The sequence below is a fragment of the Arvicola amphibius genome, chromosome 4, assembly GCF_903992535.2.
Source record: "Arvicola amphibius chromosome 4, mArvAmp1.2, whole genome shotgun sequence".
Classification (NCBI taxonomy): domain Eukaryota; kingdom Metazoa; phylum Chordata; class Mammalia; order Rodentia; family Cricetidae; genus Arvicola; species Arvicola amphibius.
In genome coordinates this window covers 109,046,683-109,060,207 of record NC_052050.1, presented here as the reverse complement: position 1 = coordinate 109,060,207, position 13,525 = coordinate 109,046,683, and the positions used below count along the sequence as shown (strand labels likewise).

General features: G+C 35.8%; 1 protein-coding gene across 3 annotated transcripts in view; it reads right to left on the bottom strand.

Moving 5' to 3' along the window:
• Psd3 (pleckstrin and Sec7 domain containing 3) overlaps window positions 1-13,525 on the bottom strand; it is a 548,735-nt gene that overhangs the window by 65,759 nt on the left and 469,451 nt on the right. For all 3 annotated transcript variants that reach the window (XM_038324926.1, XM_038324929.2, XM_038324927.2), the window contains one exon: window positions 3,660-3,853. In XM_038324926.1, coding sequence (XP_038180854.1) covers window positions 3,660-3,853 — 194 coding nt within the window. The remainder of the gene's footprint in view (window positions 1-3,659; window positions 3,854-13,525) is intronic.

Sequence of the window (13,525 nt, the reverse complement as noted above, 5' to 3'; positions counted from 1 at the left end):
CCCACAGTACTCTTCCTCCCCTCAACTTTTAGTATTTTATGACATAATTCAGTTAACACTGTAATCAGCAACATCTTTATACTCACTAATTACAAACTGTGATTCCTTTCTAAACAGTACATATGTAAGTGCTTTGTGTCTTTTATGTAATTAGCTTGTGTCTAATGAATCTTAATCTATAATATATAATCTTATAATAGTCTTAGGTTCTGGAGGAGGGCTTAATTACCTGTACCCTATCTAACATGGACTTCGAAATAAAATTATTTAAGTACTTCATTAGTCCACATTTTTACCAAAAGATAGAAATGTGTTATGATATATGACTTTACCTTATTTATACACCATGTCAGTGAACTGAGGGCATCATGATAACAAATGGTTAGGGACAGAAAGGCAGCAATTACTGTGAGGAGGCCTGGCACAAGGCTATAAGTTCCTGCAGAAACCATGGTCAATAGGAAATGGTTGCCTAGATTCATGCACTTTAGTATTTAAAAAGTGAAGATCACACTGTTGCTACCTACAGCCTTTAGTCATTTAGATGCATATCATATAGGACAGACTGCCCCCACCAGAAGACATGCAGAACTCAATTGTTTTCCTGGGATATTTCTCATACAAATTCCTTTTAACAATAAGCTACAGTTAGCTAGAATCAGATTTTTGTCTGCTATGCTATCACTGTACTAGATAAGGCTTGGGCTAAGTTGGGTCAGATGACTTCATTTATCTGCAAGTGGATGATAGCATTTGCTTCATATATGAAGTGGTTGGGAGAAAGTTTGGGTATTGAGCAAATTTTATTACTGTTAAATTATTACTGACTTTGATCATGTGGAATCTATTTTGTGGATGTAATCGCTTTCTTGGTTTCCATAAGTAACAACAAACTGATAAAAACAAGAGTTCATATTCTTTTTAAAATTCTTTCTGACAAAATAACAAATTCCAATTTGACTTTCCAAAGCTTTCCCTTAATGTCAGATTTAATGGTTCTGGAGAACACATGCACTTCTATGGGAGATACAAACACTTGACTCAAATCATTAGTTGTCTCCTAGAAGTACAAATTCTGAAAATGAAATAAAATCTTCGAGGTTTAAAATGTTTATATAAAAAATTATACATATAATCTAAAAAGCTTGAGTCCATAAAACAAAAACTAAAAGATATCAAATATTGAATGAACAGGTGATCTTTTCAAGAAAAGGTAATGTTTTAGAGAAAATAATCTCTCAGTAGAAATTTGGCATAAGTCTTTTCTTATTAAGGACATACAACATTGTTGTCTTCAAAGACCAAGGTGGTACTCTCATACATGAGTTCTCTCAGATGTAATGTAAGTCAGTAAGTAATGTAGTCTGGTCATGAACATATAGCAATGCTGTCTTCAGAGAACTAGGTGGTGCTGGCACACATACATACTCATAGATGTAGCATAACTCCCTATGTGGTCTGGCTTGTCCATGAACTAACTCACTACGCAGCTGGGCAGGTCTTAAACTCATGCTCCTCTGGCCTCCGCCTCCTAAATGCTGGGGTTGTAGCATGTGCCAACACCTTGGATTTTAAAATAGTTTCTTGAACAGGCATTCTAAAAGGGACTTACTCTGCATCTCTTTGTTTATAAATCTCCATTAACTCTATTACCAGATGTGTCTCTATATTTAGCTCATGAACTGAAACTACATAAAAATCTGACTGGAAGAAACAGTTTTATCTATACCCTGTACCTTGAAGATGAAAACTGTATGGTAATTTGCAGAGAAAATGGTGTATCTGTTGCTGTAAATGGAAATTAAACCATCTTTGGCTAACTAACAGGTTATTCCTATTTGGTGCATTCCAAGGGATGCACATACAGGCTAAAATGAAGGCATGACTGTCTACTGATGACTGTCTACCGATGACTGTTTAAGGATGACTTCTAAAGATGACTGTCTATGGATGACTTCTACAGATGAATGTCTACTGACGACTTCTACTGATGACTGTCTACAGATGACTCTACTGATGACTGTCTACTGCTGACTGTCTACTGATGACTGTCTACAGATGACTGTCTACTGATATCTGTCTACAGATGACTGTCTACTGATGACTGTCTACTGATGTCTGTCTACAGATGACTCTGCCTACAGGTGACTGCCTACAGGTGACTTCTACTGATGACTTCTACCGATGACTGTCTACTGATGACTGTCTATGGATGACTATCTACGGATGACTGTCTACAGATGACTTCTACTGATGACTGTCTACTAACTTCTATTGATGACTGTCTATTGATGACTTCTATTGATGACTGTCTATTGATGACTGAATACTGATGACTGTCTACTGATGACTGTCTACAGATGACTGTCTATGATGACTGTACTGATGAATGTCGACTGATAACTGCCAACAACTCCTTTTCTGAGACCTGCACCATACTCTTTCCTAAGGGATCTTTCTTTTTCTACTGCCAGTCACAGTGTTTCTTTTCTTCAGGTAAAAACATTCCTACACTATAACATACTAAATTAAAAGTAAGAAATATTTAGAAAGCTCTTTACTGTCAATATTGATTTATATGCAGCTGGAAGAGTCATGTATCCAGCCGCATAACAAGATAATTTGAAACACTACAGCTAACACATACAAAGTTACCCAGGGGTATAAATGAAAAGTGTGCACTGGTAGGAATCTTTCTTCTTCAGGCTTGTCTTTTTCACAAGCTAGTTTTAATCATTGTCGCTTGGAATTAAACGGACCAAACAATGTTGTCAAAGGAATTAAGCCTGTCTGGTTAGTGTATGAAGTCTACAGGAAATGCGGAAGAGGTACTCCTGGATCACTGAATCATTAAGAAATCCATTTAGCAATATAAGATAGTGTCAAAGCCACTGCCCACGGGGCTTTTCCTGACTGCAATGTAACTGGATATGGTAATACTGTGAGAAAAGTGTCCAGTCACAAACACAAAGCTGCCCACTCCTTCACTCCATGTTTGTGTCTGTAGGAAGGCAGAGACACCCAGGAGGTAAAGTCTACTAATTTTGAGCATGCATAAATCTTGCCTTAGCCTGTTAGCTACAACAAACTGTTTATTCACTCCATCCAAAGATTATTTTTAACTATGTGAACACATATTATTATTCCAAATTCCAAACAGCACATCTACCTAACAGTCACACTTTGTGATACAAAGAAATTAGAAGCCACCAATATGACTCTTTCCGTGTCCCAATACTAATCACATGAATCTCCCTTGCTTTTCCCCTTCTCATCTTATCATAGGCCACTGAATAGTCTATGTGCTACAAATTCAACCTTTCCCCAACCACAAGCAATGTAGATCCATAAGGACAGGGTCTGTGCCCATCACACTCAATGCTACATAGTGTTGAAGCCATGGATACATGAATAAATGAGAGCCAGGGAAATGAATAGTCTGTGAGTGGTTTTCCATTTCTACAGTTCTGAAATGACTTTGAAAAGATCCGGTACAAAAGTGAATCTTTGATTTAAGACTGGATGCCTAACATAAAGAATACTTCTTCACATAAACATAATTTTCTTTATCCTTGATTTTAATTCACATAAATTCACTTCAAAATGTGAGCCTAAAGATGAAATAAACAAAACAGTAAATAATAATCAGCAATGCTTACTCTTCTTTCCATCCATATCTGCATGGATTTTGCGAGCCAAAAATCCACTTTTGTATACAGCAGCATTTGGGTCATGAGGAATGTCCAGAAATGGGTTAGTTGTACTCCCAATACGACTGATAGTCTTTGGGTGTGTTCCATTAGCCTTCTCATCAGTACCTTCTGAGGGAGATTTCTTTTTCTCTTCATCATCTCTGTAAGGAAGAAAAGACAAAGTTTAAAATAAGGACTTATCATAACTTTCAAAAAACCAAGTTAGTCAGTCATCAACTCTGTTTGCTAGTAGCTGATTAGTGTTCATAGGAACTACTTTGAAAATAATGAGCACTATGAAAAGACCAGATGAAAGAGTAATAGTAATAAAGAAAGGAGAAGAAACTGGTCAAAGATACAGAAAATATTTTCAACAAAACAACAACAAAATCACATAATAAAATGTTCCTAACTTAAAGAAGATGCCTATCAAGTACAAAAAGAACTAAAAGGAACATCACATAGAGTGGATCAGAAAAGAAAGTTCCCCCGCATGTGATAATCAAAATAGTACATGTACACAACAAAGATAGAATATTAAAACCTGCACGGGAAAAAGCCCAGGTAACTTATAAAGGGAGATGATGTGAGATTCTCCTATGTGCGCTATAATATGTTCTATTGCCATTGGCTAATAGAGAAGTCACTTTGCACTATGGCAGGGCAGAATAGAGCTAGGTGAGAAAACTAAATTGAATACATGGAGAAAGAAGGTGGAGTCAGGCAGATGCTATGTAGCTGCCAAAGGAAAAAGATGCTGGAACCCTACCAGTAAGGCACAGCCTCATGGTGATACACAGATTAATAGAAAAGGGTTAATTTAAGATATAAGAGCTAGCTAGAAATATGGCTGGATCATTGGCCAAATAGTCTTCTAATTAATATAGTTTCTGTGTGATTATTTGGGTCTGGAGGTCCAGGAAACTTAAGTGCAGTTATTTTCTAGAAATGGCACCCACTATCTAGGGCTTCTAGATTTACAAAAACATGAGCCAAGCGCAGCTTCTTGGTAGCCACGTTTTTTTTTTTTTGTTTTTGTTTTTGTTTTTTTTTAGATAGGCTCTGATTGCAGAAATGGCTTCCTGGTTCCTACCGATAGCATAAATAGCTCTGGCTCTTTCAGGAGGTCCTTCTACAGAACGCTTAGGGTTTGTGAGCACAATGCTACAAGCTGCTAAATGGCAACATAGAACTACTATGTTCCTGGAGCTGCTGTGGTGAGTAGGGCTCACAGAGGTTGTGAACATACCTCTACTATGTTGGATGGGGCAAAGCTAACAGGCAAAGTCACAGGGTTAGTCCTAGCCATGCCCATTTAGCACTTTTTAAAAAAGTGCTCCTAGTCAGAAAATATTTACAGATACACAATAAAGACAGATTCAGACAAAAATAAACTTCTGAATGGGTCACAGAGTGTTTAAGAAATGTATATAGGCTTAAGAAAAAATGGGTATAGGCAGTTATAGAGTTTTAAAAAATAAAACAAAACCTTAGAAGAGACAGTAAAAGTAATATAAAAGAGTATAGACAGTCATATATTAAAAGAGTAAAGATAATAAAATAAATATTAAAAAGTAAGAGTAAAAATAAACCATGAATATATGGAATATACACAGAGAGTCTGGATTATGTATATTATTGTGTTTTCTTTAATTTTTTTGACTGCAGAGAGACATTTCATTCAGAAGGCTGCTAAGCTAAATCCATATAAATATTTTAAAGGTATCTTGACTTCAAAATTTGAGTATAAGGATATCTTACTTTGAAAAAGAGGTTCTACTTTTGTTTCCCTAGAAGATGAGAACTTGTGGATTCCTTCCAGGCTAATGTTGTTTGATGAAACAAGAACCCTGAAAAGTCTCCTAAAATTACTTTACCCAACAAAAGAAGAAAGCAGTTTGGAGAAAAAAATGCCCAAATTCCAAAAATGATTGTTTATAAATGTTTATTTTCTTTTAAAAGGGCTGTTGTAAATGGTTAATGGAAATAAGGGGGCTATGATACAGAGATGAATGCTTTGCACTGGTATGGAGTTTGGTTTATTGATACAAATTTAAGGTCAATTTTGTTATATATATATTTCTATTCTTTTTAAAGGTATGTTTATATAGATAACTTAAAAAGTACTATATAATTAAAAATTATAGATTAATAAATAGTCATTTATAATAGTCAAAACTTATAGCCAGGTTGGTTAGGTTTTCTAGCTATATATATATTTCAATTAGATAATCTTCAACACTTCAAAGACCTACAGAATATGGCATTTAAAATGTTTTAAGAACTTAGATTTTTCTCAACAGTGAGACATGTTTGCTTCTGGCAGTACTAATTACTTCAGAGAGGTTGATGGCATCAAAGAAACTCTTTATGGAATTTGCCTTCAATGTGACAAGACTAGCCATTTGGACAAGAAACTATTCTTGTCTGGACTGCTTTGATGGTATGCTGTATGAACTAGACATGCAGGACCCACAGAAAAAATGACTGCTGAAGTTGCCAAAAGGTGAGACAGTCCTTCAGGGTTCCTGCTTTATAAAAGAGTCTATCAGACATTCTGCAGGACACAGAAGAAAATGACTGACAATCTGCCAATATAAGCAGAACTATCTTTAAAATATCCTGCTTCATGAAAAAGTTTGTCAGATACTATGTGCCTGTAGGTTGAAGATGGAAGCTCCAACACTACAAAAGAATTTTGGGTGACTGACCAGGCAGCAAGATGTCTGTCAATTCTAGAATTTTGGAAGTTGCTTACAATGTACTTCCTGTTTACGTAGGCAATATTATATCATTCTGGGGTCTTTGATGGAGTTGAAGACAGATAGCTATAGTTATAGTTTTCTTTAGTTATAATAAAAGATTAATTATATATGAAACTTTAGACTCACAAAGAAATATTGTAACTGTAATTCTTGCTTGATACCTATTTTGTTATATGTGATTTTACTATGTTAAAGTTAAAATTCTCCTTTTTATTTAGATAGAAATGAGAAGGTGATGTGGGATTCCCCTCTGTGTGCTGTGGATATGTTTTATAACCATTTGTTAATAAAGAAGTCTCTTTGGACTATGGCAGGGCAGAAAATTCAAGGTGGGAAAACTGAACTGAATGCATGGAGAAAGAAGGCAGAGTCAGACAGATGCTATCTGTGTAGCTGCTGAAGGAGAAAAATGTTGGAACCAAGATGCTGGAACCTTACCAGTAGAACACAACCTTGTGGTGATACACAGATTATTAGAAATGGGTTGATTTAAGATGTAAGAGCTAGCTAAAAATAGGCTTAGACCGTTGGCCAAACAGTCTTGTAATTAATATAGTTTCTTTGTGATTATTCAGGTCTGGGCAGAAGGGAAGTTTAAGTGCAGTTTCTTTCTATAGGGACTAGTAGAATAAGTCCTGATAACTCAACAGAGATTCTCAAAGGCAGAAGAGTCTGGGAAGAAGTTCTACAAACTCTCAGAGACGTCAGATGCCACTCTAGACTATTATATTCAGCAAAAAGTTCCATTACAATAGATGGAAATAATATAGCATTTCATAATAAAACCAAATTTGAGTACTATATATATCCAGTCCTGAAGAAAGTGCTAGAAGGAAAACTACAACCTATAGAGGTTAACTATACTCAAGAAAACACAAGGAATAAATAATCCTAGACCAACAAATTAAAATAGGTGAAGTACATACAAACACACACACACACAAAAATACCATACTACTACCACCACCAAAACCACCACCACCATCACAGCATCAATCAACATACAGTGCTCATTGATATTTCTCAACATTAAGAGTCTCATTAACCAAAAAAGACACAAACAATACAGATATGAAACCAGGATCCATCCATCTGATTCATACAAAGAGCATGCCTTAACATCAAAGACAGATATCACATCAGAGTAAAAAGAAGAGGAAAAGATATCTCAAAGAAATAGACCTAAGAAAGCAAGTTGGTGTAGCTATTTTAATATTTAACAAAATAAACTTCAAACTAAACTAATCAAAACATACAGGGAAGAATACTATATACTTATAAAAGAAAAGCCTACCAAGAGGACATTGCAATTCTTACTATTTTCCCCCAAATACAAGGGCACCGTTTGTAAAAGAAACACTACTACTGCTTAAATCATATACTGACCCTTATGCACTGAGAGTGGGAGACTTAAATACCCAACCCTCACCAATAGATAGGCTATCTACAGAAAAACTAAACAGACAATTTTTGGAACTAAGTGATGTTATAAACCAAATAGACTTAACACATATTCATAAGACATTTTGCCCAAACACAAAAGAATATACCTTCTTCTCAGCATTTTATGGCACTTTCTCCAAAACTGACCATGTACTTGCACAAAGCAAATCTCAAAAAGTGTAATAAAATTGAAATAACAGCCTGCATCTTATCTGACCTCCACAAATTAAAGCTAGATATCAGCTACAACAGAAGCAATAGAAAGCTTACAGACTCATGAAAATTAAACTGCTAAGACAGACATTAAAAAGGAAATCAAAGAATTTCTAGAACTGAATGAAAATGAATTATAACATACCCAAAGTTATGGGAAACAATGAAGGCAGTTCTAAGTTGGTTTCTTAACATTAAGTGCCTACATGAAATAACTGGATCACTCTAATTATTTGTATGCTATATAATTGGATCACTCCACTTATTTGTATAGTATACTAACAACTGAACATACTAACAACTTAACATTAACAGCACACCTGAAAGTTTCAGAACAAAAAGAAGAAATTATACCCAAAATGAGTAGATACTAAGAAATATTCTAACTCAGGGCTAACATCAGTAAAATAGAAACAGACATCAACAAAAACAATACGAAGAATTAATGAGACCAAGAGATGGTTCTTAAGAAAATCAGCAAGATAGACAAACCCTTATCGAAGTTAACTTAAAAAACAGAAAGAGAATAATAAACTTAGAAATGGGGTGGACCTTAAATCACAAACAAACAAAATACAAAGAATCATAAAGACATATTAAAAAAATTTGTACTCCTCCAAATTGGAAATTCTAAAAGAAATCAATACTTTTCTCAATACAGAACACTTAACAAACTTAAATAAAGATCAGCTCATAGGTGGTATTTAAACATAAAGCAAAGAAAGGCAGCCTACAAACCACAATCCCAGAGAACTTAGATAACAATATGGACACTAAGAGAGACTTATGTAGACCTAATCTACATGGGAAGTAGAAAGTATAAAAAGACAAGATCTCCTGAGTAAATTGGGAGCATAGAGACCTTGGGGAGGATTGAAGTGGGGGAGGGGAGAGGCAGGGGAGGGGAGCAGAGAAAAATATAGAGCTCAATAAATATCATGAAAAAAATAAATAAAGGGGATATGATAAAAATTAAGATCAGCTAAGCAATTTAAACAGATCTATAACCACTAGTGAAATAGAGGCAGTAATTAAAAGTCCCCTGACCAAAAAAAACCCCACCTAGGGTTAGACTTTAAAGGAAGAATTAATGCTAATGATCCTCAAATTATTCCCCAAAATAGACACAGAAGAGCACTGCCCCCAACTCATACTATGAATCCAGAGTTATCCTGATAAACAAACCATATAAAGATCTAACAAAGAGTAGTACAATTCTACTAACATCAGGGACAAGACAAGGTTGTCATCTCTCTCCATTACTACTCAGTAAAGTACTTAAAATCTTAGTTAGCTAGAGCACTGAGACAACTGAAGGAGATTTAGGGGATAGAAATTGGAAAGAAAAATGTCAAAGTATCTTTATTTTCAGATATCATCCTGAGTGAAATAACCCAGACCCAGAAAGACAAATGTGGCATGTATTCATTTATATGTGGATACTAGCTGTCAAATCAATGATAACTAAACTACACTCCATAGAACCACAGAGGCTAGGTATATGGTAAAGGAGTGTGTGTGTGTGTGTGTGTGTGTGTGTGTGTTGCGAGTGGTGGTGTCACAGACTGAGCCCCCTAAAAAAGGGAAACATATTAGATAGTTATGGACGGAAGCATAAGGGACTGGAATGGGAAGATCAAATAGAGGTGAGTAGAGGTGACGAGGGCGGGGGAGAAGAAACTATAGAGGAAAACAGCTAAAATTAAGGGGTATTTGAGGGGTAGTTTGAAAACCTAATATAGTAGTAGCTTCCTAAAATATATAATTTATGAATGCAATCTAAATGAAATCACCAAACAATGGGGGAAACAGAGCCCCACTAGCCATCTCTTGTCATCAAATGAAGCTTCCAGTACCAGGACTGGGTTATATCTAATTGAATTGGTGGCTAACAGGGTCCTATGGGACTCTCCAAACAAGGTAGGCTATTGTCAAGACTATAGCTTGCTCTAACCTAAAGCAAGACCACATTGCTTGGAACAATGCATACACAACTCAATGAAGACAGAGTAGAGTTGTTGCTGACAACTATGTGAGCCTTCACTCTTCCATGCCAGCATCTTTGGTACAGGGAACTCTGGAGACTACCACAGGAGAGCTGTACACACCAACCAAGTCACAAACCCTTTGGCCTACAATGTTGGAGTTCTGTCTGCAAGGTATGCTGGTACATTGGTAGCATAAAGCTTGTAGGAATAATCAACCAGAATCTGATTTGACTGAAGGTACATTCCCTGAGATGGGACCCATACCTGACCATGTTTGTGTGACCAAGAATTTGGGACTACATAGCCCAGGGAACTAGGGTAAAATCAAATGCTGCTGCTCTTTTAAAAAGTAGCAACAAAATGACTCCTAATGATATTTTGCTATATTCATAGATTAGTACCTTGTTCAGCCATCATCACAGAAGCTGATGGGAACAAATACAGAGACCCACAGTCAGACATCATGCAAAGAGTGAGAGACCTTGGAACACTTAGTCCTAAAAGGGACATCTCCATCAAATCCCTCCCCCCAGGGCTGGGGGAACCCTGTGGAAGAGGAAGTAGAAAGAGAGTAATAGTCAGAGGAGATAGAGGACATTCGTGAAACAAGCCCCCTAATATCAATAGGTTAGATGGGATCAGGCACTCACAGAGACTGAGGCAGCATGCAGGGGTTCTGCACAGGTCTGCCCCAGATGGGTCCTAGAGTTGAAAAGAGAAATAGGCATATGCCCCCATCTCTAACCCAGAAGCTGTCTCCAACTGATAACCACATGCAAGTGAAAATTTAATTTCTTCCAAGGGAGTCTCATTGGGGAAACAAATTCTTCTGGGGGGTAGGCTATATGCCTAGCCATAGAAGACCAACAGAAAATGAACTCAACAGAGTCTCTGGAGGGTCCTTGTTCATACTGATGTTTCAGGGCTTTTACTATTATTTTATTTTTATTTTAATTTTTATTTTATCTAATTATATATTTTCTATTCTCTCTTTTTACCCTATAAGTTTCTTTGTGTATAAGTTATGGCTTCTAGTTAGTGTTTTATGGGATTCCTGAGTACATAAATGAGTGGTCTCTGTTTCTTGTGCATTCTCTTGGGATCTTTTCCTTCTGTTTATTTTGTTCAATTCTCATGTGTTAGTTTGTTTTTAGCTTATTTATTTTATCTTATTTTATTATTAACCCTTAGTTAGATTAAACCTGTTCATTTTCTAATTAGAGGAAGAAAGAGAATGTATTTGGATAGGAGGGGAAGTAGGGAGGAGCCTGAGGAGTAATGGGAGGGGAAACTACATTCAGGATATATCATATGAGAAAAAACTTTTCAATAAAGGACAAAATTCAAAGTTAATAAAATGTATTATTCAGATTTTTACTTGAATAAAATAAGCACTGTAGTAGTAGCCAGCAACTATTGACAGTCTCCTATGTGCCAAGTATTAATGATCACAATAATTATGTAAGACCAATATTAGAACTTTAAATTGCAGATAAGGGAAAAGACTCAGTGAATCCAAATAAATACTCAAAGCTACAGATTTAGTAATTAAGAGATAACGAAGGAGACAGAATGTTGTATACATAATAAATAAATAAATCTTTAAAAAAAAAAGAGATAACGAAGGAATGACTGGGAATCTTCACAGCTCTGTTTTCTCTTGCCATTATGGTTTTGTTGGTTATTTTCTTTCAAAAAGTGGGGGGTACTGGGAGGGGCTGTAAACTGTACCTTTACACTGGCCCTGGCAGAACAACAGGTGTATGAAGGACAACAGATAACTATAGACGGAGCCTCGGGAACAGTACTCAGCTTTGTCTACCTTGCAAACAGGCTCACTATTAGCATCCCAACTCCAAATAAAGCTGCAAGTGCATGGGGAGGGCAGTGTCTCCACAGGGCTTTGGTGTCTCAAGAGGTACGACATTTCCAACCACCACCAGCTACTGTGAAATTCATATCAGCCTTGCCTTGTTTTCTACATCTCTTTACCCTCAAGCACAGGAACTTTAAATCTGAGATCACCACACACGCTAACTATGAAAAGACCAATAGATCAGATGGTCAATATTCAGTCAATGAAGAAGTGAAAAAGGCGGAAGAAAGTTACTCACAGGATCTTATAAATACCTGGAAAACTGAACAGCATAGCAAGTCTGTCTTACTCCGTTTTACTTTCTGTCATCTAACTTGTCTCTTCATTAAATTCTAAGCACTGACTCTTTTACTAAACTTTTATCCAAACTTTAGCAGCACAAAATATTTTAAAAATATAAATCAAAATTTCTTTTAAAAGTAGTTTATGAGAAAGATGGAGAAAAGCAGCCTTTGTTTCTCTAAGGGTATCTTGAAAGTAACTGAAAGATAAATGAGGTTAAAATTGGAACTCTTACACATTCATATTTACATTTATTTTGAAATAATTTTAGACTTGCAAAGACAGTACATCGAGTTTCCATATGTCCAGCTTCTCCTGCTAGCATCTTATATAACCACAGTGACATTTTCTAAACTAAAAAATTAAGATCAGTAAAGTATTATGGATTAAAGAGACATGTTTTTTCAGGTCTCACCAGCTTTTTTCATTAATCTGCTTTTGTTCCAGGATCATATCCCAGATCGCAAAATAGACTTAGCCATCATCGTCACTGTCAGGTCTCCTTATTCTTTTCTGGTATGTAACAGTTCTGTAGTCTTTCCTGCTCCTTCACGACTTTCACAATTTGAAGAATCCTGGTCAGTTTTCCCAATAATTATTTTCCTTTTGGATTTATCTGGTGTTATTCCAGAACACTGAGGTTGGAGTTCAGGGTGGGGAGAATACAGTTTAGGTCATGTACCCTTTTTCAATTCATCAGACCCACAGGTAGATGTTTTATTGGTCATGATATTAACTAACCATAATGACTACAGTACTGTCTCTCAGGGATCTATATAAAGCTACTATATTTTATAAGTATTTTTCTAGAGATAGTTTCTTAACTAATATCCTGCTTCATGCTTGCCTTTGCCTTACATTAACATTCATAAATGGCTCTTGCAATGACAATTATTATTGTGGTGAATTGTTTCTCTTGTTTTACATGTTTCTTTCAATGTGGTCATATGAATATTTACAGCCCTGTTTAGAACTGTGTCCAATCCCTGCCAACTGATCTATCTTTTTGCCTATAATTTTGCCTTTTGCAGAATAATTTATAATTGCCTTTTTTTTTACATTTGGAAAATGCATTTAACATCCTCCATGCTCCATGTCAACCACCAGCTTTGCCTTTATTATTATGAGGGCAGTGTTAGACTGTATGGATATATACAGCTTATTTGTTCACATATGAAAGGCATTATCTGGCTTCTATGTTTCTACTTTTATACTAAAAATGTGTTTTAAATAATATCATGAATCCACTATTGAGAACATACTATA